The sequence below is a fragment of the Oncorhynchus mykiss genome, chromosome 19 (genome assembly GCF_013265735.2).
Source record: "Oncorhynchus mykiss isolate Arlee chromosome 19, USDA_OmykA_1.1, whole genome shotgun sequence".
NCBI classification, from domain to species: domain Eukaryota; kingdom Metazoa; phylum Chordata; class Actinopteri; order Salmoniformes; family Salmonidae; genus Oncorhynchus; species Oncorhynchus mykiss.
The window spans coordinates 14,971,172-14,997,776 of record NC_048583.1 but is presented as its reverse complement, the minus strand read 5'-3'; the positions used below and the strand labels follow the sequence as shown (position 1 = coordinate 14,997,776).

At 46.0% G+C, this 26,605-nt stretch overlaps 3 protein-coding genes across 4 annotated transcripts in view; 1 reads left to right on the top strand and 2 right to left on the bottom strand.

The window, feature by feature from the left end:
• The first annotated feature begins 341 nt into the window (after nucleotides 1-341).
• LOC110497398 (DNA repair protein complementing XP-A cells homolog) lies at nucleotides 342-5,267 on the top strand. The gene is made up of 5 exons (XM_021573485.2): nucleotides 342-697; nucleotides 2,754-2,859; nucleotides 3,150-3,315; nucleotides 3,716-3,833; nucleotides 4,223-5,267. The coding sequence occupies exons 1-5, from the start codon at nucleotides 418-420 to the stop codon at nucleotides 4,375-4,377; spliced, it is 825 nt and encodes a 274-aa protein (XP_021429160.1). The 5' UTR covers nucleotides 342-417; the 3' UTR covers nucleotides 4,378-5,267.
• A 1,891-nt stretch (nucleotides 5,268-7,158) lies between these two features.
• On the bottom strand, nucleotides 7,159-10,681 carry saraf (store-operated calcium entry-associated regulatory factor). Its single transcript, XM_021573484.2, has 7 exons — nucleotides 10,444-10,681; nucleotides 9,883-10,067; nucleotides 9,590-9,770; nucleotides 9,164-9,442; nucleotides 8,730-8,967; nucleotides 8,023-8,117; nucleotides 7,159-7,731 (listed from the first exon to the last, which is right to left on the bottom strand). Exons 1-7 carry the CDS (start codon nucleotides 10,508-10,510, stop codon nucleotides 7,706-7,708), a joined length of 1,071 nt encoding a protein of 356 aa, XP_021429159.2. The 5' UTR covers nucleotides 10,511-10,681; the 3' UTR covers nucleotides 7,159-7,705.
• Nucleotides 10,682-14,506: 3,825 nt separating this feature from the next.
• Nucleotides 14,507-26,605, bottom strand: part of LOC110498655 (protein WWC2) — a 37,473-nt gene continuing 25,374 nt past the window's right edge. The window contains exons 13-24 of one of the 2 annotated variants that reach the window (XM_036954338.1): nucleotides 26,251-26,362; nucleotides 24,634-24,720; nucleotides 24,394-24,480; nucleotides 20,155-20,353; nucleotides 19,768-19,926; nucleotides 18,943-19,058; nucleotides 17,744-17,972; nucleotides 17,390-17,557; nucleotides 17,154-17,246; nucleotides 15,860-16,111; nucleotides 15,179-15,306; nucleotides 14,507-14,726 (exon numbers count right to left, since the gene is read on the bottom strand). In XM_036954338.1, coding sequence (XP_036810233.1) covers nucleotides 14,660-14,726; nucleotides 15,179-15,306; nucleotides 15,860-16,111; nucleotides 17,154-17,246; nucleotides 17,390-17,557; nucleotides 17,744-17,972; nucleotides 18,943-19,058; nucleotides 19,768-19,926; nucleotides 20,155-20,353; nucleotides 24,394-24,480; nucleotides 24,634-24,720; nucleotides 26,251-26,362 — 1,697 coding nt within the window. In that variant the 3' untranslated portion in view covers nucleotides 14,507-14,659. The remainder of the gene's footprint in view (nucleotides 14,727-15,178; nucleotides 15,307-15,859; nucleotides 16,112-17,153; nucleotides 17,247-17,389; nucleotides 17,558-17,743; nucleotides 17,973-18,942; nucleotides 19,059-19,767; nucleotides 19,927-20,154; nucleotides 20,354-24,393; nucleotides 24,481-24,633; nucleotides 24,721-26,250; nucleotides 26,363-26,605) is intronic. The other variant, XM_036954339.1, reaches the window with a different exon arrangement.

Sequence of the window (26,605 nt, the reverse complement as noted above, 5' to 3'; positions counted from 1 at the left end):
AGTAATTTATGTAATATCATTTTTTACAAGCAAAAATGTTATGCAAATTGCAATTCTAATATGGCATTGCTAATATGAACCTCTTGACTTCTCAACCGTCTGGTAGAGCTCTGTAATTTCCTGATTAAACATAAAGTTGCATTTTTTTTATATTGGAAGTTCTGATTAGAGTTTACAGTGAAATAATTTGTTCAACATGTTTTTCTAGAAGTGACAGTTAAGGGTTAAGATGTGGTTTTGTTTTTGTGCAAAAGCACAGGTGGATTGCCACTCTAACAGCTGTGTACGGGCTAAAAAACATCTTTGCCCTCCTTTCAACCCTGCCAGCTGTCTTTCTGGTAAACATCTTCAATGTATTGCCATTTCCAAGACACTGGAGAGTGTAACAGCTAGCTAGCTCCAGTCCTGCGTTTTGGGATGGATCTGTTGGAGCTCCCCACGCCGATGAATGATCATGCTGCTTCTCCCCCTTCGGAGCCCAAAGCCAAGAGCTGCGATCTGTCCCCCGCTATGAGAGCCAAGATCGAACGGAACAGACAGCGGGCTGTGATGCTGAGGCAAGCCCGCCTGGCCAACAGACCATCGGCAGGAGAAGGGGGTGGAACATCGGCTAAAGTCGCCAAGACAGTCGACTCTGGTGGAGGGTTCTTCATTGAAGAAGAAGAGGAGAAGCAAAGGAAAGTGGTGCATCAACCAGGTATGTGGGTTTATAGTCAATTAAACATTTCCGGGGGCTTCAAGGTATCTGTTGCATTATGTCATCTCTCTCAACTGTCAAGATGTCAGATGTGTAACAGAGAAAGATGCATTTGGTGGTTCATGTGCGCTCTCTTGTGGATTCATGTCATACCACATGCCAGTTGCTGAGTGGAGTCGGTTTCTTTCAATCATTTCTAACTACCTACTACTGTAAATAATGGACATAATAAATTATTTACGGCACACGTGACGCAACCAACCACTATCCGAATGACTGGTGTTTGACGACTATAGCACCTTGGCTAAACTCTCCTCCTAGCACTCTTTCTAAACTGATTATAAGTTATATATACTGTGTGTGTGTGTGTGTGTGTGTGTGTGTGTGTGTGTGTGTGTGTGTGTGTGTGTGTGTGTGTGTGTGTGTGTGTGTGTGTGTGTGTGTGTGTGTGTGTGTGTGTACATTACCATTCAAAAGTTTGGGGTCACTTAGAAATGTCCTTGTTTTCCATGTACATGAAATGAGTAGCAAAATGAATAGGAAATATAGTCAAGATGTTGACAAGGTTATAAATAATGATTTTTAATTGGAAAAATAATTGTGTCCTTCAAACTTTTCTTTCATCAAAGAATCCTCCCTTTGCTGCAATTACAGCCTTGCAGACCTTTGGCATTCTAGTTGTCAATTTGTTGAGGTAATCTGAAGAAATTTCACCCCATGCTTCCTGAAGCACCTCTCACAAGTTGGATTGGCTTGATGGGCACTTCTTACGGTCAAGCTGCTCCCACAACAGCTTCAGTAGGGTTGAGATCCGGTGACTGTGCTGGCTACTCCATTATAGATAGAATACCAGCTGACTGCTTCTTCCCTAAATAGTTATTGCATGGTTTGGAGCTGTGCTTTGGGTCATTGTCCTGTTGTAGGAGGAAACTCCAATTAAGCGCCGTCCACAGGATATGGCACGGCGTCGTAAAATGGAGTCATAGCCTTCCTTCTTCAAGATCCCTTTTACTCTGTACAAATCTTCCACTTTACCACCACCAAAGCACCCCCAAACCGACATAACCTGAAAGGCCGCTCAGCAAGGAAGAAGCCACTGCTCCAGAACCGCCATAAAAATGCCAGACTACGGTTAGCTACTGCTCATGGGGACAAAGATTGTACTTTTTGGAGAAATGTCCTCTGGTCTGATGAAACTGTTTGGCCATAATGACCATCGTTATGTTTGAAGGAAAAAGGGGAAGGCTTGCAAGCCGAAGAACACCATCCCAACCCTTAAGCGCGGGGGTGGCAGAATCACGTTGTGGGGGTGCTTTGCTGCAGGAGGGACTGGTGCACCTCACAAAATAGACGGCATCAGGAGGAAGGGAAATTATGTTTATTGAAGCAACATCTCAAGACATCAGTCAGGAAGTTAAAGTTTGGTCGCAAATGGGTCTTCCAAATGGACAATGACCACAAGCATACTTCTTGTGGCAAAATGGCTTAAGGACAACAAAGTCAAGGTATTGGAGTGGCCATCACAAAGCCTTGACCTCAATCCCATAGAAAATTTGTGGGCAGAACTGAAAAAGCATGTGTGAGCAAGGAGACCTACAACCTGACGCAGTTACACCAGCTCTGTCAGGAGAAATGAGCCACAATTCACCCAACTTATTGTGGGAAGCTTGTGGAAGGCTACCCAAAACTTTGACCCAAGTTAAACCATTTAAAGGCAATGCTACCAAATACTAATTGAGAGTATGTAAACTTCTGACGCACTGGGAATGTGATGAAATAAATAAAAGCTGAAATAAACAATTCTCTACTATTATTCTGACATGTCACATTCTTTAAATAAAGTGGTGATTCTAACTGACCTAAGACAGGGACATTTTTACTAGGATTAAATGTCAGGAATTGTGAAAAACTGAGTTTATATGTATTTGGCTAAGGTGCATGTAAACTTCCGACTCCAACTGTGTTTATATATATAAATAAGAGCGTCTGCTAGCCTGCTGTATGTGATGTAGACAGTGTTGAGCTTTTACTGCTCTCTCTGACTGTCTCTGACTAGCCCCTGTGATAAAGGCAGACTACCTGGTGTGTGATGACTGTGACAAGACGTTTATGGATTCCTACCTCAGCAACGGCTTCGATCTGGCAGTCTGTGACAACTGCAGGTAAAACCAGTGCTCTTCCTTCTTGTGTCAATGACATCAGAACACGCAACTATACAGATATTGTGTTACTTATATTAGCCTTGTATTTCAGCTTGAAGGATATAAGAATAATAGCCTGGTCCAGATTTGTTTGTGCTGTCTTGCTAACCGGTCATTGTCACGCACACCACTATTACCATAGGAGTTGGCAAGACAGCACAAACTGATCTGGGACCAGGTTATAAGAATAGAGGCAGCAAATGAGCTAGTATTCCATATGATCTCTTTCCACTATGAATGTTCCCCACCAGAGACTACGAGGTTAAACACAAGCTGGTATCCCGTACGGAGGCTAAGCAGCTCTACCTACTGAAGGACTGTGACCTGGACCAGAGGGAGCCAGTGCTGAGGTTTGTCCTGAGGAAGAACCCACACAACCCTCACTGGGGAGACATCAAACTCTACCTCAGGCTGCAGGTAGGATGAGCTCACAGCCATTATTAATGCTTTTAACTCGCTGCTTTTCCTCATCTTGGCTGTGTCTGATGCCTCCTCCAACGTGCTTATAGAGGAAGATGAGGAAGCAAGTCTTTGGTGGCTAGTGATGTTTTCAGACACAGCCCTTGCCTTCACTTGCCACTGTAGTGTTCCCCTACTATTGTTTACAGCCACCCCATAATGTGTTAGTGGGTCATGGTAATTAGGCAACAAACAGAAGAAAGCATACAGAGATAGGGAAGGGATACCTAAACTTGTCTATAAGACATTTTTATTATCGTTTTCCGTTTCTAAACTTTTTCCGTTGCATGCCCCAATGAACATGACCCAGGTGCATTTAGGTTAGATCAGTAGACATGATGTTGTGCTCTGTTCCCAGGTGGAGAAGCGCTCCTTAGAGGTGTGGGGCTCCGAGGAGGCCCTGGAGGAGGCCAAGGAAGCAAGAGAGGAGAACAGGGAGGTGCAGAAGCAGAAGCGCTTCAACAAAAAAGTCAAAGGTCAGTAACACAGTAATTGCTTTATTTATTAAACATGAATTAAATCGTGGGATTGAGACAGACAATAGGCTTTACAGGCAACGGAACGACTGTGTTCGGATCCTCCCTCGGACACGAAGTCCCCTTTTTCTCTTTAAAAAAAACCTCTGTTTTATTTCTTTATTATTGACTTAAAAGAAAAACCTGCACACTGAGCTTGCCAGTATCACTTGAGATTATTCCGTTTATGTATTTTAAGTCAATAATACTGAAACAAACTACGTTAAAAAATACAAATTTACCAAATAATTCCCACAGACCTGCAACAAGTAACCTCAAAATGTGCGACTGCTTTCCTTATTTCTGTATTTACAATTTATTGTATTATCGATTGTCGCTGTGGTGGCCAGAGCTGCGTTGTGCGGTGAGGAGAAGCATGTGGACCAAGGGAACCAGTGCTCACCAGCACGAGTACAGCCCTGAGGAACTAGTGGATGAAGAGGAGGATCTCTACAGGAAGGTCTGTAACGCCTGTGGACACGAACTGACCTATGAGAAGATGTAGCCTTGTGTCCTTTAAACCTTATTCCCGGTGGCCCACAGGGGATTTTTTTGTGGACCACTGTACTTGACACAGGCCTTGAAGCAAGGAGGCCTACCTGAAATCATGTCTCAGCACATGCCATACACAACGCAGACATACATCAATATTTCTCTCTTACAATATGTTGTGCTCAGAAGCTGGTGATTGCTGTTATACTATAAAATATGAACTGTTATGCATATTAACTTCCCTTTTCTATAGACCATTTGTAAAATCATGTAATGCCAAAGGATTTGCATGTCTGAAATTACTTTTGAAATTGTAATGAAAAATGCATATTTTTCCATAATGTGATCACTTTTTTTTTGCAATAACTAGAACATTTAGTTGGATTACTGTGGATGGATAAAGACGGGATTCATTCTGGACCGCAGAAGATCCGCGTTGTAGCGGTAAAATGAACTTGCCTCATTATTCTGAGGTTGGTGGTTCAAACCCCATTTAATATTTTTCACAATTCTAAATATTTAAAGAGAACATTTAAATGTCAGATAGATTTGAGGGTCAGATAAGATCTGTGTTCTGTAAATCTGGGCCCATTTTTTCAGAAGCTATCTGATCGGATTTCAGCAATCGGATCGGATTAAATGCATAGAAATAGAATGACCCGATTGCTGAAAAATACGATCACATAGCTTTTGAAAAACTGGGCCCAGATGAGTCAAAGCTCAACTGCTTAGCCTTCCCTGAGTGTTAAGAAACAATGTGATGTTGGGTAAATGTGCAGGTGGCTCAGTGCTTAACTCAACTGTCTTAGTACTCGGAGGTTGTGGGTTCCTAATATAGTGTACAGTTAGTGCTTTTGACTGTACTTTACGATGTCAAATACACCAACCTGGTCTCAGAGCATTTCGTATTATTCTGTACGTAAACCCAAGACACTCCATTTACCATATGTTGTATGGTATGCATTAATTTGTTGATGTCCATCTATTTCGTATATGTTAAACCCCGTGATTCCAGAACAGTAACCAGCAGTGGTTATGGAGGGAAACCTTTGGGGAAAAAGTAGTCCCTAAGATTTTAAAAGCACTTTAAAATAATACTTTTTAGAGAGAGGTTTCCCTTTATAAAACACTGCTTTTTACAGGAGGGGGAACCTCAGGACTTAACCCCCATTAGTGATCACGGTCCACCAGCCATCAGCGAGCGTCAATGCAACCACACTCACAGGCTCTGCCTGGGGTAGAACATACAACCCTGTGCTTATACTCAGAAAGCCTCCTGAGTGGTCTAAGGCACTGCATTGCAGTGCTAGCTGTGCCACTAGAGATCCTGGTTTGGGTCCAGGCTCTGTCGCAGCTGACCGCGACCGGGAGACTCATGGGGCGGCGCACAATTGGCCCAGCGTCTTCCGGGTTAGGGGAGGGTTTGGCCGGCAGGGATGTTCCTGTCCCATTGTGCACTAGAGACTCCTGTGGCAGGCCAGACGCAATTCACGCTGACATGTTGCCAGGTGTACGATGTTTCCTCTGACACATTGGTGCAGCTTGGCTGGGTTGTGTTTCGGAGGATGCACGGCTCTCCCGAGTCCATAAAGGAGTTGCAGCGAAGGGACAAGACTAACTACCAACTGGATATCACAAAATTGGGGAGAAGTATCCTAAGAAGCCAATAAGTGGCAACATGGGAGCTGGAAATAGCAGTCTGTTAGTGACCTCTACTGGTCAGGGCTATAGTCCAAGAACACCTGGGGTGTATTCATTACAAAACGTTTTGTTTTTGCAATAGAAACCATTTACTCAAACGTTTAACAAATTCAGTTCGTTCCCTTTCCGTTTTTGTTACATTTGATTCTTAAACAGTTTCGCAAGACTTGAATACAACCTAGGTGTGGGAGCTTGAAGAGACAACAGGCCCTAAGACAACCGACATGGGTGGAACTAGCTGGAGAAGACTACCCAGAACAGAGTGCTCTGTGGGGAGAGGCGTCGTCGCTAGCCTATGCAAGAGCTAGATTCTACCAGATGCGCTAGCCGACACCCGCGTAGCGGTTGTTTTGCAGGTGTCGGAACTGTGTTAGACGTCAAATCCACAAGCTGCTCACGGCATTATACATATCACATTGCTATTGGCTGCATGGCAGTTTCGCGGGGTTCCTGACTCCTATTTTTACAGCTCATTTCCCACCTTGTGCGTGTGTATGTGGGGGCGCACGTGCGAACACGAATGTTGATGTCATCTACATTTCAGGCTGACACATTGAGCAAAATAATGCAGAGTTCTATGCGTCATTATTTCTATAGTCTACACTTTCTTTCTCGTTCTGAACTTTTAAAGTGAGTGGGACGGATGTGGCTTCGTGACAATGAATACACGAGCAGCGGCTTACCCATTTGACAGCTCCAACGCAGTTACACCTCCGACATACCGCGTAAATAAGTAATACGATCTGCTATGCAGGTTATCCCCGAATTGATTAACTCGAGCCCATAGTTGTCAAGCAGCTTCAGGTCGAGGTTGGATACATGGCCTTTCTAGCCTAGTCGTATGGGCCAGACGGCTCTCCCTCAGACACGGGTTAGAATCAAATCAGAATGCCAAACACAGCCAAACTCTGGACAGGTCAACTAGACAAAAAGGCCACACTTCTGATCTTTACCACAACTCACATTTAGCTTTCATCTAAATTGTGCAGAGGGATATTAATGTCCGAAACTTCTAAAATCGTCATGAATAAGAGAACATGATCAAACACAATCCTCAATATCAATACATTATCAAAATAAGTTCTACAGTAAACATGTTTTGTTTGTTTTTAATACAAGAAAGAAAAGCATTATACATACGACCAGCTGAGAAACTCCACAGAGGTTGTCCTACAATTTTAAAACAGTAACAGGTGACTGTACTCGTATCAACACTGCCATTGAAGAACACATTCACAGCAGTCTGATAAACAAACCAGAAAAACATTTATACATCCTTCCTTCTGAAGGAATTTTAGAAATGACCTTATCAACTAAGCATCAAGGAAATATGTGTTAAATTCAAAACAAGTTAAAAAACCATTGAAACATTTGCAGTTTCAGGACACGGGTGGCCATACAGGTAAGATGGATCAACTATTAGTCGATTACACATTCCTATCCCGCAGACACGGAACATTTAAGAGTTCTTGAGTCATTCATCTTTTAAATATCAATCATTGTAATATTGACAATTCCACAGCAACCCTACCAAATTAAGTACAGACCACCTATGCTTGTCCCAGATCCCCGATGACATCACTTGGCTTTCTTCTGGCATCATGGAAAGCTGCCAATGGCCTCCTGCCCATCTTCCACATCTATCTTCTCTTGGTCCCTCCAAAGCCTGACAAAAAAAAAGGAATCAGAAAGCCACCCTAAGAAAAACTCCCGTAGAGGCAGGACGTGGGACAGAGTAACTGTGTGGAACTGAGAATAACTTAATGAAGGAGTCATACAAACATATGATATACTGTATCCACACAAACGTTTATATTTTAGACATCTATGATTTTAGAGTAATTCACAATTTGTCAAGATGACTTGACTAAATTGGTTCAGTTTATAAAACCACACATCAGTAAGTACGTACATAGATGCTCTGGCTACATTAGTTATAGTAGTTGGGCAGCAGTACCTGAAGCCGCGCGTGTTCCGGTGCTAGGGGCTGGGGTCGGTGGTGATCTGGGTGCAGAGTAGTTGGAGTGGGTGTTTGTGTACGGCGTCTGGCTTCTACAATAAACAAGGACATGAAAAAAAACACGACCAACAACTTTAGCTGAAAATCTGAGTAAAAATATATATTTTTTAAATGTCTAGTGATTGTCATGTTGGGCTCCCGAGTGGCACAGCGGTCTAAGGCAGTGCATCTCAGTGCAAGGGGCGTCACTGCAGTCCCTGGTTCGAATCCAGGCTGCATCACAGCCGGCTGTAATTGGGAGACCCATAGGGCGGCGCACAATTGGCCCAGCGTCGTCCGGGTTTGGCCGACAATGTAAATAAGAATTTGTTCTTAACTGACTTACCTAGTTAAAAAAAATGAAATGTCCTACCCTTTCTCTAAGCCGACACTACCTGCCCATCCCTGTATAACCAATCCTTCCCCAAGATGGGTCAACGACACCGTATCATGCCAAACCAAAAGATATGCACACACCAGTGTTTCCCAACTCCAGTCGAGTGCCCCAAACAGCACACATTTTTTGTAGCCCCAGACAAGCACACCTGATTCAACTTGTCAACTAATCATCAAGCCCTCAATGAGTTGCGTCTGTCCAGGGCTACAACATAAATGTTTGCTGTTGGGAGGACTGGAGTTCAGAAATACTGGATTACACCACTGACCTTTGGCTCCCAAACAGATAACCGAGGACTCCTCCAGTCCCCATCCCAGTCCAGAAACTATTCCCAGTTCCTCTAGCAGCACGGGCCCCTGCAAAGTGCTGCTGTCCACTGTAGTCACTGCGGAACCCGTACCCAGGGTTGGCACCGTAGCCAGCAGAACCAGCATATCCTCCGGCAGAACCGGGGAACCCAGAAGCACCGGGGAACCCGGAAGCACCTGGGTAACCTGAAGAGGAACCTAGGATAGAGAAAGATACCATTTATGATCGGTGACAGCCTGGTCCCAGATCAGTTTGTGCCATCTTGCCAACTCCTATGGTCATGCCAATTGGCAATACAGCACAAACTGATCTAGGACCAGGCTACATACCTGAACCATAAATAAAAGCAAGGGTGTGTAAGCAGACAGCGTAGGTGTTTAAACTTTAGCCTACCTGTGAAGTCTGGCTTGAATCCAGGAGGTGGTGGCCCATGGGGATTGTGGGTATTGGAGCCGTTATCAGGGAACTGCCCGTCTTGTCCTAGATTTGTCGGTCCACTCAGGAAAAGCTTGTACACACCATAGGCCAGAAACAAGAGCAGAGCGACTACCACTAACCCACTGGAATTTCCTTCCCCTGTTGAACTCTGTTGTCTGTTGTTGCTATGGTGATGCTGGTTGTTGTTGTCTGAAGAACCCTTGAAGAAGCTGGAAGCGAAGTCACTGAAGCCACCTGAGAAATCATGGTTTTGTTCAATGGTATCAAACGGAAGAAAACGTACAGAAACAGGGAGGGAGCTTATCCAATAAGACAATCATTATCGTTTTCCGTCCCATAACGTTGTGAAACATTTCACAACGCTGTGTACTAACCACCCACCTGTTGAGCCATGTGAGCCCCCCTTGTGCCTCCTCTTGCCTTCCTCAGTCAGCTCCAGTGAGTACTCCAGTCCACACGAGCCCTTCAGTATGTAGGCATCATCTGGATGGCTGAATCCCTCACAGCTGACCTCTATCCGACCAAATTTGTAGGCGTTGTCCATGTCTGTTTTGCACTCCCACTGAAAGTGAAACAAGGATCTGTGCCATCTTGCCAACAGTAATTGGGCTAGATCTGGGAGCAGGCCTAATGTGTTACACCCTTTTCCTCTATCTGCAAGTGTTCAGTCTTACCTGCGCGTCGACTCCGTCCCAGCCTTTGTTTTTGCATTGAACCACTTCAGGAATGAAGGATCCACAGCCGGCTGAGCCTCCAACACACTGCAGCTGAGGTACAGCACTACTGCGTCTGGCAGTGGTGTACTTGCCCTTGTACAGGGTGAGTACCTGCACGTCTCGGAGCAAAACACTACCTGGAGCTGTATAGAGAGGAATCATTATTCTCCATTCCAGGCATTATAAGGCTAAGCAAATAGGCTGATGAAAAACGTATGGCAAATTGGCAATCTTCAACAATTTAGTTAGGTGTAGAATATGTTCATAATATAAATGTTGCCTGAGCCTCCCTTGTATGCATTCTGGATCTTTGATCTTTACGGCACAAAAGCAAAAGACCCGCAGCTATTCTTTATCATGAAAACTAATATCCACCTGCTTAGCTAGCCATTTCTGAAATTGGTACAACGAGCAAGAACCATAGATATTTTAGATATAATTTTGTAGCCTAAACGTTTTGCAAGAAAGAGAACTAGATTCTAGAAAGTGAAAAGCTATTATGCGGAAATAAACACTGGCCTTCATTCCAACTTCTGATGTGAGCTACAGAGAGGAAAAACAAAACGATTTGAAGCAATCCCTTCATCGTTGGTATTCTTCCACCAAATCCTTCAGGCGTCGTGGTGTGTAGTCAGTTGTAAATGCTAATTTGAACAATATCCTGGGAAGAAAAAATAGATAAATTTACTCGACTGATGAGACAACGTCCGGGTGTAACGTCATCTGTTTTGAGCAGGAATGAGCCAATCACGAGCAAGCACGACAGTGCTATTACGTTCATTGCTCCGTGGCGCCCTCTAGCGTACATATCTAGGTGGCTAATGATGGAAGAGAGGATTATAGTCATGTGATGTACTTTTAGGCCAGGCTAATGGAGATAGTTTTTATCCAGATTACTTTCCTTTTTTGTCCATATAGTCTTGCTCTATGGGTTCTTCAAAATTGGATGTGATATAAGCCCAATGTTCATATGATTGGAATTAATACCAAATATGTACTTGATAAATGTGAAATCAAAAATACTCTGACAAGGTTGTTTGTTTCAGTTATCAATATAATACATTGTCATGAATACAAAGTGTTACGTTTGGGGCAAATCCAATTAACACATTACTGAGTACCACACTCCATATTTTCGAGCTGCATCATGTTATGGGTATGCTTGTAATTGTTAAGGAAAAATTTACAGAATTGAGCTAAGCACAGGCAAAATAGAAGAAAAACTGGTTCAGTCTGCTTTCCACCAGACACTGGGAGATGTGTTTTAGGTAATACTTTAGTGCCCTGTTAGAAACAGGCTGCATGTTTTGGAATATTTCTATTCTGTACAGCAGTGGAGGCTGCTGAGGGGAGGGAGGAGGGTTCACAATAATGGCTGGAATGGCATCAAACACATCAGATATTTGGTTTCCATGTGGTTGATACCGCTCCATTCGAGCTATTATTATTTGGGGCGGCAGTCAGCCTAGTGGTTAGAGCGTTGGACCGAAAGGTTGCAAGATCGAATCCCCGAGCGGACAAGGTAAAAATCTGTTGTTCTGCCCCTGAACAGGCAGTTAACCCACTTTTCCTAGGCTGTCATTGAAAATAAGAATTTGTTTTAAATTTAAATAAAGGTAAAACATTTTTTTTTTAAAAGCCATCATGAGCCATCCTCCCGGCTTCCTTCTTTTCATTAGGACAACAATACTAACCTAATTGACATATCACACATCCTACCATTACTCACCATTGGCCTCATGGTGAAATCCTTGTGCGGTTTCCTTCCTCTCCGGCAACCAAGTTAGGCAAGACGCCAGTATCTTTGTAGTGACTGGGTGTATTGATACACCATCCAAAGGGTAATTAATAACTGCACCTTGCTCAAAGAGATATTCAATGTCTGCTTTTTGTTGTTGTAACCATCTACCAATAAGTGTCCTTCTTTGCGAGGCATTGGAAAACCTCCCAGGTCTCTGTGGTTGAATCGATGTTTGAAAATCACTGCTCGACTGAGGGACCTTACAGATAATTGTATGTGTGGGGTACAGAGATTAGGTAGTCATTCAACAATCATGTTAAACACTATTATTGCAAACAAAGTGAGTCCATGCAACTTGTGATTTATTAAGCACATACTCCTGAACTTATTTAGGCTTGCCATAACAAAAGGGGTTGAATACTTATTGACTCAAGACATCAGCTTTTCATCTTTAATTAATTTGTAAAAAATAAATCGAAAAACATAATTCCACTTTGACATTATGGGGTATTGCGTGTAGGCCAGTGAAAAACAATCTATTTAATCCATTTTAAAATCTGGCTGTAACACAATCAAATGTGGAAAAAGTCAAGGGGTGTGAATTCTTTCTGAAGGCACTGTAGGTCAGTTGTATAAAACATATTTGATATCAGTGTGTCTCTAAACTAGCTGATCATCAGCAGGGAAACAGTGAGTTAACATTTGAACCATCCATACATTGCTAATTAAAAAGGTTCGGAGGGGGGCATGTCTGTACAGAACCAAAACATAAATAATACAAACACAAAAAAATAAATAAAAACAGGAAAAATAAAGTCCAAACTTTTCCGCCTACCCACAATACAAATCCATGTTTATCTTCCTGGTTGATATTGTGAGGCAACATTGTATTGGTAAACTAAACGGACGTGAACACATTTGATTGGAAGTGCCATATATATGTTGAGTCCAGGTGTAGCTATGCAAACTAAGTACGATACCACAGATACTGTTTATGCTCACAGTTCAATCAGATGTTGGCTCCTGTTCAAGCGTTTCAGAGTAAGGGTGCTGACCTAGAATCAGGTCCCCCTTCTTATTCATTATGAATTAAAAGTCAAAACTGATCCTAGATCAGCACGCCTACTCTGAGAAGTGCTTTGAATACCAGCCTTGTTGTTCCTTAGCTATTAGCTGTTAAAGGCAAAGTAAAAACAATACTGTTTGTTCTCTGGTTTACAGACACACAAACAAAACATTAGATACAAAATAATGAGAAGAAACCACAAAGGTCAATCATTGTCCTATGATTTAGAAAAATAGAGCAGGAGACTCCTTGGAGAAATAATAAATATAATGAATTACTGGAGTACAACACATTATTATACAAAGAAACTGATGTATACTGAATATTATAGCTTTCGTGTCTATGATAAAATACAAAAAAAAGTATTGATTTGACTTTGTCTGAAATGCCACCCTGTTTTCTATATAGCCCATTGCTTTTGACCAGGGCCCATAGGGCTCTGTGCTTTTGACCAGGGCCCACAGGGCTCTGTGCTTTTGACCAGGGCCCACAGGGCTCTGTGCTTTTGACCAGGGCCCACAGGGCTCTGTGCTTTTGACCAGGGCCCACGGGGCTCTGTGCTTTTGACCAGGGCCCACGGGGCTCTGTGCTTTTGACCAAGGCCCCATAGGGCTCTGTGCTTTTGACCAGGGCCCACAGGGCTCTGTGCTTTTGACCAGGGCCCACAGGGCTCTGTGCTTTTGACCAAGGCCCCATAGGGCTCTGTGCTTTTGACCAGGGCCCACAGGGCTCTGTGCTTTTGACCAAGGCCCCATAGGGCTCTGGGTCAAAAGTAGTGGACCACATAGAGAATAAGGTGCTATTTCGAACCCTTAAACACTGGAAGGCTGGAAATGACATGATTTGGGTCCAGTATGTTTCCTGCATGGTATTTTCTCTAGTCCAGAGAACCTATCTGTAACAAAAGGCATTAACACAGAGGTTTTATGTTCATCCTTTGAATAAATACTTCATCCGTTGGGAAACAGGTGGGAAAGGAAAACCAATCTCACAAATGAAGTTGCAGAGTGAATTACAAAATAGCCTGGTCCCAGATCAGTTTGTGCAAAAACATATCCTGGACCAGGCTAGTAACTGACAAAACATTGAACTATAAAATTGAGACTAGAGCCCAGCGAACGCAGTAATAATTAGCGTTGCGGCGGGTCGGTGTAAAAAGCATGAAGCCACAGAACAGTATCAGTGCAGTATCTCAGAGATAGATAGAAGTGGAAAAGCGGTTACATTACATTCACAAGGTGTATGTTTGTTTTGTTCTGGTATGAGAGAGAGAAAAAAATAGCAGAGCACCAGCTTTGGACAGAAGACATTATATATGATATACTGTAGTAGGTCGCCTTCTCTCTCTCACATACGCACACTTAGCTAACACTGATGCCCAATAACAAATCAACCCATAGCCCCTACCCACTATACACCTCTGGAGATCAGAGAGGATTGGATACATGGAAGAAATACAGTGAACATGCCATCTAGACTAGCAGAAGGTAGTGTCGTTATTACCATATAACTTACACCTATCCCATCCTGTTAGATCTCCATAAATGTGTAGGGGATCGGGGGTTGATTTGGGACTTAGACTCGCTCAATCAACCCCGCACCCTGCCCTGTGATGTAGTTCCACCACAGGACACCAGAGGGCGACAAACACACACACACGCACACACTATAAAACTGTACAGAAAAATCACAAGCAGAATACAAGTACCAAAACAACTCTATTTTGGGTTTTCTCCTGATACAAGAAAGCCATTACTTAGTTTCTTTTTTCTTATTTTTTTTTACAAGACATTATTCAATTACAACTTATTATACAAATGCATAAACTATAGTGTACAAACTATTCGATTGTTTTCATTCAAAGTAACTACACCATTAAAACTCTGCTATAAAAAGTTTGAAAAATACTTCATTGTGTCACAATGTAATCATACATCGTCAGCTGGTAGGGATGGTATATTGATCTTAGCGCGTGTGAAGTAGGCCATCTTCTCCCTGCAAAGAGAGAAGAAATGGCTATCAATCAAGCTAATGTATTTATATAACCCTTTTTACACCAGCAGTTGTTCACAAAGTGCTTTTACAGTAACCTGACCATCAAGGCCTATCAGGATGGAGCATAACAAGTTCAGAGACTATAGCCTGTTTATACCTGATTCTAACATGATCTTGTTCACATTCTGATTGTGCCCACATTTTCTTCTGACAGGTGTAGACGATTAAAAGACGTAGTGGGATCAGATCTTAGAAGTGTAAACGAGATCGGGGTCACGATCGGGATATGAACAGGACAAAGGACGCATGTTAACGGAAGGTATAAATGGGGCTTATATGACCAGTAGGATCAGTTACCCAAGATGGCGAGACAAGATACAAAACAGTTCAAACCCTATGGTCAAATAGTTGTCCATAAAGGCATAAGGGCTGGACGGAGGGATCTGTGTCACCTGAAAGACTGGACCTGCAGGGGGACCTTCTGGCTCTGCTCTCTCAGCCGACACACGTCTTTGGAGGCCCTCCTCATCAGCTTCTCAGCCCGCTGCTCCTGACGCTGCTGCTCCTTAGACTGCTCCGCCTGGGACAGAGGGAGACAAGAGAAAGTTTTCATTGAAGGAGACTGGAGAGAGAATTCCATAAAAGTGAGCGCAACAAAGTATTTCACTTCAGTTGCTCTGAAATGCAGGATACTGTGTCTTCCGACTGATGTGGATTCTGCAAATTAATGGTTTCATTCTTTATGCAAAATCTTACTCATCAAGTTGCGACCTGGGCAACGTTTTATTTATTTTAAAAGGGTCACTTCAGGTGGAAGCGAACGGCACCAGATTATACAGCCATTAAGTCTCTTCAGTGCCTAATCAAGCTTGAGAGAGAACCTGGGGCCAGAGGCCTGGCATTAACTGCCGTTAGCTGCTATTAGCGAGAGTGGCTGATGATGGCATGGTAGAGTGCCTGGAGGGGCATAAGGGGGTATAAGGTATCCTTACACAAGCCATCAGATCCCGAGTGCCATTCAGACCATTGCAAAACATTGTGATGTCGAGTGGCCTAATCATCTCACAGCTGGAAATGAGCTGTGTGCATGCATGTGCATACTGTATCTATCACACGTTTATCCAGCCACGTGCCTGTCTCTCGGCCTGCTCCAGCAGCCTGTGAAACCGGTGGTCGTGCAGAACGGACCCAGGCAGCGCCGTCTCTCCCCGAGCCTTCAGGGCCTCCAGGTGGGCCCTCAGGTCCCTCAGGGCCTGGAGCTCGTCGTTCAGACGGCTCTGGCGCGTTCGCGAAGCCTGGAGGGCCAGCTCCAAGTCCAGGGAGGTCCGGGTGTTTGTCTCCCCGGCTCCGCCACGCCTCCGCACCACCACCGGCTGGCACAGGGTCTGAGGGAGGGAGAGAGAATGAAAGAGCAATGCAGAAATATTTGGTTCCTTATACTGCACATTGTTTATTTTTAATAATACTTTTATTATTTTCCAATAAAAAAAAATAAGACAAAGATACATTGACATTCATTGTAGTGTTGAATGGAATGGCATATCTAGAGGACATAACAAAACTTAACTCATAAATACAAAAAATGAAAAATCCTACTAGGTGGTATTATAAGAAGACAGTATATAGTCATTACAAGCAGTGTAGTTAAACCCCAAATAAGTATTGAGTGGAGTACAACACAGAGCAGCAGCAGACCATCAACCCAGTTATGAAGCGGGACGAGACCATTTATCCAGCATCGGCTGACATATTACCAGCAGCATACCACTGCTGGCTTGCTTCTGAAGCTAAGCAGGGTTGGTCTTGGTCAGTTCCTGGATGGGAGACCAGATGCTGCTGGAAGTGGTGTTGGAGGGCCAGTAGGAGGCACTCTTTCCTCTGGTCTAAAAAAAAATATCCCAATGCCCCAGGGCAGTGATTGGGGACACTGCCCTGTGTAGGGTGCCGTCTTTCGGATGGGATGTTAAACGGGTGTCCTGACTCTCTGAGGTCATTAAAGATCCCATGGCACTTATCGTAAGAGTAGGGGTGTTAACCCCGGTGTCCTGGCTAAATTCCCAATCTGGCCCTCAAACCATCATGGTCACCTAATAATCCCCAGTTTACAATTGGCTCATTAATCCCCTGTAACTATTCCCCAGGTCGTTGCTGCAAATGAGAATGTGTTCTCAGTCAACTTACCTGGTAAAATAACGAATAAATAAATAAAATAAATATTCTGTAAGACATTGGACTGGAATATACTGCACATTGTTGAAGAACATTCTCAACATTGCTCTTCAGATTATGATGAGTTTCATGCTACTTATTGCAACGATCTGGTGCTCCTTTGCCTGATGTAAATGTCCCCCTTTATTGGCCAAATCACCACCATGAAGTTAACCGAAACCAAATGCAAGATAAAGAGAGGACACATGTTAAACTCACCCTCTTAACCCTTAGGCTGCGTCTCTCCGAGGTGTTCCGGACAAACGGGCACTTTTTGGATAATGTGGAGCTGTCGCTATCGCTCCGGTTCAACTGTAAGAAGGAGAGATGGAGAGAGGGAAGAGAGGGGGAAGAATAGAGAATAGGAACATCCACTGGTGTTAAGTCTGGGAAAGCTCTGTGGTAGTTTGGTCTGGGATTGGGGTGTGTGTGTGTGTGTATTACAACCCACTCACCCTGCAGATGTACTGGTTGCGCTCCCCAGGGGAGAAGGTTTGAGACCTCATGATCATACTGTTCCGTACGAAGCCTCTCTGAGCGCTGCGTGGTCCTGGTCCCAGGCTGGGTCTGTCTTTAGGCCTCACCGCCATACCACACATCTCTGTGTTCGTCTCCGCATCCACCTGGAGAAGGTTTGAGTATATTACAGCTACAGAGATGTGGGTTCACCAAATAAAAGTGGACTTTTTGAAGTGTGTGTGTGTCTAGATCTAACGGCTCTGGGTTCCACATTAAACACACCTCTCGAGGCCAGATTTCTCCATTCAGCCGGGTGTGTGTGTGTGTGTGTCAGAGCTCACGCAGCTTACCAGCGTTGGTCCTTCATTTGCCTGAGGGATTCTCTCTTTATATCTCCTCTCCTCCTCTTCCTCTCTGGTTGGCTCTTCTCGACACTCCTCCTCCGGCTCTTCCCCTCTGTACGCCTGCCCAGAGCCAGCAAACTTCGTCTCCGCCTTGACAGAATCTTTCCTCTCCTCCTCTTCTTCCTCCTCCAGTCCGAGGACCAGTTGAGCGCTGTCCTCTCCCAGCATGCTCAGCCTGTCATGAGAGGAGAGGTCAGGGTCAGCCAGAGGTCAGGGTCAGCAACCTGTCCATTCAAAATGTTACGGTGTGTGCTCACAGCGAGAACATTTTTATGTTTGAGTAAAATGTTGATGTAGCCATGTTGCACGTCTTGAAAGCAAGAGTGACACGTCGTTTTGCGAGAGGAAAATGTCTCCCGAAGATGTTAAAAAAGAGAATTCAATTCATTTTAAATGTTTAATTGAATATTAAAACATACAATCTACCACCTGCAGTAAAGCCACTCAACATTTACATTCCATTCAGTCATCTTACCGTCTCCCATCCAGAGCGACCCGCAGGATCAACCAGGGCCAAGCGCCCTGCCCAAGGTCACGTCGACAGACCTCCCGCCAAGTCAAAAGGTGTTTGTAATGATTATAAAGTGTCATCTGTGAGGGACGGGTCAGTACCATTGGTCTCTGTCCATCCCCAGGTGGCTCCACCTCTCCACCTGTGGTGTGTGTGTGTGTGTGTGTGTGTGTATGTGTGTGTATTGAAAATAATGGTGTTTGTAATGGTAGTAAAGTGTCATCTGTGAGGGACAGTGGGTCAGTACCATTGTGTGTGTGTGTATTGAAAATAATGGTGTTTGTAATGGTAGTAAAGTGTCATCTGTGAGGGACAGTGGGTCAGTACCATTGTGTGTGTGTGTGTGTGTATTGAAAATAATGGTGTTTGTAATGGTAGTAAAGTGTCATCTGTGAGGGACGGGTCAGTACCATTGTGTGTGTGTGTGTGTATTGAAAATAATGGTGTTTGTAATGGTAGTAAAGTGTCATCTGTGAGGGACGGGTCAGTACCATTGGTGTCTGTCCATCCCCAGGTGGCTCTACCTCTCCACCTGTGGTGTGTGTGTGTGTGTGTGTGTGTGTTGTGTGTATTGAAAATAATGGTGTTTGTAATGGTAGTAAAGAGTAGGCTGTGAGGGACAGTGGGTCAGTACCATTGGTGTCCGTCCATGTCCAGCTGGCTCTCTCTCTCCTTCTCCTCCAAGGCCAGCTCCTGTTCCACAGCCTCCAACTCGCTGGAGGTCCTCTGCAGCAGGGCCGACACCGCATCCTGACAACATACACACAACACAATATTGGAACGAGGCACCACTACAGCCTGGGGTTCGATCCCATGCTGTGTCACAGCCAGCCGTGACCAGGAGCCCATTAGGTCGGCGCACAATTTGCCCAGCGGCGTGTGGGTTAGGGTAGGGTTTGGCCACGGGGGGGGGGGGGGGGGGGGGGGGTTCCTTGGCTCATCGCACTTTAGCGACTCCTTGAGCCGGGCCCCTATCAAGCTGACTTCAGTTGTCAGTTGAACGGTGTTTCCTCCGACACACTGGTGCGGCTGTGTTAAGTGAGCAGTGTGTTGAGAAGCAGCGTGGTTTGGCGGGTCCTGTTTCTGGGGACGCATGGCTCGACCGTCGCCTCTCCCGAGCCCGTTGGGGAGTTGCAGCGATGAGACCAGATCGTAACTACCAATTGGATATCACGAAATTAGGTAGAAAAAAAAGGGGGTAAAATTACAACAACAACTTTCCATTTGACTTTCGTGTGCTGCCATCTGAGGTCGATACAGCTATAGGTGCCTGCAGAGATTGAGGCCTCCACTAGTCATTTCCCCCTCAGTAGAATAGAATGCATATTCTGTATAACATAACCTGCATGCAGCAGTGAATTTGAACTGATCTCCAATCAGAGTGAAGTGGGCATATCCAGAAACATGTAGACTGAGGCAGGCAGTGTCAAGTGGTCTGAAGTGGTGGAGGAGGACTCACCATGTCCACGGGCCCTGCAGGGTGCTGCTCTGGCCCAGGGCCGGGTCTCTCCTGGCTGGCCTCCATCTCTCTGGTCCTCTCACTGGTCAACAGGTTGTACCACACACGGGTCATATCCCCACTCACTGGAAGCTCTCCCAGACTCACATGGGCTCCAGCCTAGCGAGAGAGAGAGGGTCAGGAGAAAGTTCATCGTGCCCATCTTTGGTCACATTCTATACCCTGTCCCAGTCGTAATGGTTGACGCTGTTATAAGCAAGCAATATGTTATTGTGCGGTAAATCTACAGTGGAGGTCCAGTATCAGCTCTGTATTTAGTTAACTGGGTGTTGGTAGGTGCTCAAAGCCTGTTGGTAAGTGCGTTTGTGCGGTGCGTTGTGAACGTACCAGGCAGTCCTCGGTGCCTCCGGGACCCACGGTGCAGGCGTCGACGCGGAGCGTCTTGTGCCGGAGGACGGCGTGCGGCGCGGCCGCCCTGAACACCTCGTTGAACGTCACGCTGTCGGGCAGCGCCACGGGCACCACACGGGTCCTGAACAGACTGCTGACGTCACTGGAAGACGGGAGGAGCGCCACCCGGATGTATCTGTTGGGGGGAAGAGAGTTACACAAAAAAAAATATATTCAATGACATTTCAATGTTGTTGAGGTCATGTCGTCCAATAACAACCTAATACTCCTAAACTCAGAGAGTTAATGTGGAGACCGAGGCAGTAGGTTGAAAAAGTGAACGTGGCCTGGGGACTGTTGGGATAAAGGCTGGTTACCTCTGGTGTGTTGTTTTATTGAGATGTGTGCTCTTCCCTTTCTGCCTGCTGTTCTGTAGCTTCCGGCCAGAGGCCCCAAGCATCTTTGAGGAGTTCTCTCTCTGCTCCAGTTAACATTGACTCAAACACTTCCTGGGAAAAAAAACCTCTCTGCAAGACTCCTCTCCTCTCACCCGCAAACGAACCCCCACACAGCAGACTCATCTGCATATGCATATTTCACAAACTACAAAGGAGCCCAAATTTTCACTCAAATGAGTTGAATGATAATAAGATGAAGGAAGTTTGGTTGAAGAAAGAATAAAACATTTTTTTTTAAACGCGTAGCTACCCCCTGCTAAGTTGCATCATATTTTGGGGGAGATATTCCAGCTAAATATTGAGCGAGGGATTCAAAGGCGTTTCCCCGCTGTTCGATTGGACACAAATGTCTTTTCAAGCCTGGGAACATGAGAGAATGGATTAACTTTTTAATTTTTGTCGGCCATAAAAGAAACAGGAAAAGGGGCTGCTGGTGGGAGAGAAAGCCGCGAGGGGTCTCAAATAATAACATGACAGAGCCCACCCACCCCTGCAGAGAGTAGACAAGACACACCTGTGTGATGTAAGGCCAAGTGTGTGTATGTCTGTGTGGGTATGGATGTGTAGGTGTGGATGTGTGTATGGACGTGTGTATGGATGTGTGGATGGATGTGGATGTGTGTATGGATGTGGGGGTGTGTGGATGGATGTGTGTATGGATGTGGGGGTGTGTGGATGGATGTATGGATGTGGATGTGTGTATGGATGTGTGTGTGGATGGATGTGTGTGTGTGTGTGTGGATGGATGTGTGGGTGTGGATGGATGTGGGGGTGTGTGTATGGATGTGGATGTGTGTATGGAAGTATGGATGTGTGGATGGATGTGGATGTGTGTATGGATGTGTGTATGGATGTGTGTATGGATGTGGGGGTGTGTGGATGGATGTGTGTATGGATGTGGGGGGGTGTGGATGGATGTATGGATGTGGATGTGTGTATGGATGTGTGTGTGGATGGATGTGTGGGTGTGGATGTGTGTATGGATGTGTGTATGGATGGATGTGGGGGTGTGTGGATGTGTGTATGGATGTGTGTATGGATGTGTGGGCGGATGTGGATGTGTGTATGGATGTGGATGTGTGGATGTGTGTATGGATGTGTGGGCGGATGTGGATGTGTGTATGGATGTGTGGATGTGTGTATGGATGTGTGGATGGATGGATGGATGCATGTATGGATGGATGCGTGTATGGATGGATGCGTGTGGGGATGGATGCGTGTATGGATGCGTGGGTGTGGATGCGTGGGTGTGGATGTGTGTGTGGATGCGTGGATTTGTGTATGGATGTGTGGATGGATGCGTGGGTGTGGATGTGTGTATGGATGTGTGGATGCGTGGGTGTGTGTATGGATGTGTGTATGGATGTGTGTGGATGTGTGTATGGATGTGTGTATGGGTGGATGGATGTGGATGTATATATGGTTGTGTGGATGGATGTGGGGGTGTGTGTATGGATGTGGATGTGTGTATGGAAGTATGGATGTGTGGATGGATGTGGATGTGTGGATGGATGTGTGGATGCGTGGGTGTGTGTATGGATGTGTGTATGGATGTGTGTGGATGTGTGTATGGATGTGTGTATGGGTGGATGGATGTGGATGTATATATGGTTGTGTGGATGTGTGTATGGATGTGTGTATGGATGTGGATGTGTGTATGGATGTGTGTATGGATGTGTGGATGTGTGTATGGATGTGGATGTGTGTATGGAAGTATGGATGTGTGGATGGATGTGGATGTGTAGGTGTGGATGTGTGTATGGATATGTGTATGGATGGATGTGTGTATGGATGTGGATGTGTGTATGGATGTGTGTATGGATGTGGGGGTGTGTGGATGGATGTATGGATGTGGATGTGTATATGGATGTGTGTGTGTATGGATGTGTGTGGGGGTGTGTGTATGGATGTGGATGTGTGTATGCGTGGGTGTGGATGTGTGTATGGATGTGTGTATGGGTGGATGGATGTGGATGTATGTATGGATGTGTGGATGGATGTGGGGGTGTGTGTATGGATGTGGATGTGTGTATGGAAGTATGGATGTGTGGATGGATGTGGATGTGTGGGTGTGGATGTGTGTATGGATATGTGTATGGATGTGTGTGTGGATGGATGTATGGATGTGGATGTGTGTATGGATGTGTGTGTGGATGGATGTGTGTGTGGATGGATGTGTGTGTGGATGGATGTGGGGGTGTGTGGATGGAAGTATGGATGTGTGGATGGATGTGGATGTGTGGATGTGTGGATGGATGTGGATGTGTGGGTGTGGATGTGTGTATGGATATGTGTATGGATGTGTGTATGGATGTGGATGTGTGTATGGATGTGTGTATGGATGTGTGGATGTGTGTATGGATGTGGATGTGTGTATGGAAGTATGGATGTGTGGATGGATGTGGATGTGTGGGTGTGGATGTGTGTATGGATGTGTGTATGGATGTGGGGGTGTGTGGATGGATGTATGGATGTGGATGTGTGTATGGATGTGTGTGTGTATGGATGTGTGTATGGATGGATGTGGGGGTGTGTGGATGTGTGTATGGATGTGTGGGCGGATGTGGATGTGTGTATGGATGCGTGTATGGATGTGTGGATGGATGCGTGTATGGATGGATGCGTGTATGGATGCGTGTATGAATGGATGCGTGTATGGATGCGTGGGTGTGGATGCGTGGGTGTGGATGCGTGGGTGTGGATGCGTGGGTGTGGATGCGTGGATTTGTGTATGGATGTGTGGATGGATGCGTGGGTGTGGATGTGTGTATGGATGTGTGGATGCGTGGGTGTGGATGTGTGTATGGATGTGTGTATGGGTGGATGTGTATGGATGTGTGTATGGATGTGTGGGTGTGGATGTGTGTATGGATGTGTGTATGTGGATGCGTGTATGGATGCGTGGATGTGGATGTGTGTATGGATGCGTGGGTGTGGATGTGTGGGTGTGGATGTGTGTATGGATGCGTGGGTGTGGATGTGTGTATGGGTGGATGTGTATGGATGTGTGGGTGTGGATGTGTGTATGGGTGGATGTGTATGGATGTGTGGGTGTGGATGTGTGTATGGATGTGTGTATGGATGTGTGTGTATGGATGTGTGTATGGATGTGTGCGTGTCTGTGTGGATGCGTGTCTGTGTGGATGCGTGTCTGTGTGGATGCGTGTCTGTGTGGATGCGTGTCTGTGTGGATGCGTGTCTGTGTGGATGCGTGTCTGTGTGGATGCGTGTCTGTGTGGATGCGTGTCTGTGTGGATGCGTGTCTGTGTGGATGCGTGTCTGTGTGGATGCGTGTCTGTGTGGACGCGTGTCTGTGTGGACGCGTGTCTGTGTGGACGCGTGTCTGTGTGGACGCGTGTCTGTGTGGACGCGTGTCTGTGTGGACGCGTGTCTGTGTGGACGCGTGTCTGTGTGGACGCGTGTCTGTGTGGACGCGTGTCTGTGTGGACGCGTGTCTGTGTGGACGTCTGTGTGGATGCGTGTGTGGATGTCTGTGTGGATGCGTGTATGGATGTCTGTGTGGATGCGTGTATGGATGTCTGTGTGGATGCGTGTATGGATGTCTGTGAGGATGCGTGTATGGATGTCTGTGAGGATGCGTGTATGGATGTGTCAACGCAACACTGACAGGCTGAGCACAGAGGCACTCTCAAAGTCAACATGGTCTGTAACACACTGCGATGCTGTCTGTGTCAATGCAACACTGACAGAGTCTAGTTAGTACACATATACGGATATACGAATGAATGAATGAATGAGTGAGTGGGTGAAAACTCACACTCTGGTAGTGGAGGGGACTGACAGGGCAGCAGGGTTTTGCAGCTGCATGATCACCATGACAAAACTGGAGTTGGCAGCATCATATCTGTAAACAACAACACTATCTTTCAGTTGTCCGACAACAGGGCAGGATGGAGTAATAGACATTGCATAGCTTAATGTGTGTGTGTGTGTGTGTGTGTGTGTGTGTGTGTGTGTGTGTGTGTGTGTGTGTGTGTGTGTGTGTGTGTACTCTTACTTCAGGCCTATCTGGACCTGGGCAGACTCAGGAAGGACAGGCTCGTCCTCCAGGTAGACCGCCGGTTCATCAGACTCCATTGACCTACTAACACAGCAGGTTCTTATTATTACCAATCAAAAAGAACGTCTGGAATATAAAACAGAGAACAGAGGTGGAGCAGAGGAGAGAGACAGGAGGGAGCAGAGGAGAGAGAGAGAGGAGGGAGCAGAGGAGAGAGAGAGACAGGAGGGATCAGAGGAGAGAGAGAGAGACAGGAGGGGGCAGAGGAGAGGGAGGGGGCAGAGGAGAGAGAGAGAGCAGAGGAGAGAGAGAGGAGGGGGCAGAGGAGAGAGAGAGGAGGGGGCAGAGGAGAGAGAGAGGAGGGGGCAGAGGAGAGAGAGAGAGGAGGGGGCAGAGAGAGAGAGAGAGAGGAGGGGGCAGAGGAGAGAGAGAGAGGAGGGAGCAGAGGAGAGAGAGAGAGGAGGGAGCAGAGGAGAGAGAGAGAGGAGGGAGCAGAGGAGAGAGACAGGAGGGAGCAGAGGAGATAGACAGGAGGGAGCAGAGGAGAGAGACAGGAGGGAGCAGAGGAGAGAGACAGGAGGGAGCAGAGGAGAGAGACAGGAGGGAGCAGAGGAGAGACAGGAGAGGGCAGAGGAGAGAGAGAGACAGGACGGGGCAGAGGAGAGACACAGGAGGGACACAAGCAGGAGGGAGCTGAGGAGAGAGACAGAAGAGACATTTCAGAGTGAGAGCAAGAAAGGGTGTCCTTGGCTCATCGTCTAATTTAAATCAAATCAAGGGGAGAGCAAGAGAGGACAGGAGGAGAAGAGGGTATGAAAGAGAGAAAGAAAGAGAAAAAAGAGAGCAAGCAGAGGGAAAGCAAGTGACAGAGGAGGAAAGAAAGAGAAAAAGGGAGCGAGAGAAGGAGGGAGAACGCTAGCTGAGAGAGAGTCCACACCACACTGGTTGAAGGGATCAGCATCAAACCCCCCCTTTAGGGGGCAAGAGATGATGAAAGAGTTTAACCATAGGAGCCGTTTTAGTGGGAAAAACAGACATCAATGAGGCCAGTCTAATCACGAAAAGCAAAACTGGGCAACCGAGCCCATGCACTAATTAGGAAGACAACTGGGCAACAGAACTCTGCGTGTCAGCATCTCAAACATCTCTCACGTTTGACAAACAGACAGGGCTTCTTCAATTCAGTCATTAAAGAGCAGATGCAGCTCTGTCTCCGACTGTGTAATACACGTGAGACGAAGCTAATTGTGTGTGTGTGTGTGTGTTGAGGAGCCTTCAGTTTGGTGGTCTGTTTTAAGTGAGGTCTTGTGGTTCTCTCATCACAGCTTGCGCCAAACATCGCAGGCGTTGGGTTAAATGGAAGAAGGGGAGAGGAAGAGGAGGTTAAAAGACCCATCGTGACCCTTTGAGTGGACCAACACTATTGGGAACAGCAGTACCGCAAGATAAATGAGAGAGGGATGGAGAGAGGGGAAGAGGTTGAGAACGAAGGGGGCAGAGGTTGAAAATGAAAGGCACGGGGCAAGGGAGGGATGGAGAGTACTGAAGAGCGAGAGAGTGTGTGCGACCGACCGATCGAAATAATGAAAAGAGCGGGAAGTGAGTGTGACCCACCGTTTGACATTAGAGGCCTCGTACACCCCACTGTCCCCGGCCACGGACTCGTCTGACACGGCTGCTGACACACAGGTGGGCCTGTCTTCCCCCGGCCTCTGGAGGTCCACGTCTGACAACAACACAGACGAAGACATGAAGTACAACTGAAATAAGACACCACAGTTGATATGCCGGGGGGGGGGGGGGGGGGTTCATTAATCCAGAAAAGTGTTTTGGTATATCTACGAGACACATCCAAAGGTGCGATGGGAGCCTCCAGTCCCTCCACTAGTACACCTTTTAGCTGGAACTCTGGACAAGCACACCTGACGCAACTTGTCGACTAATCATCAAGCCCTTGAGTTGAATGCAG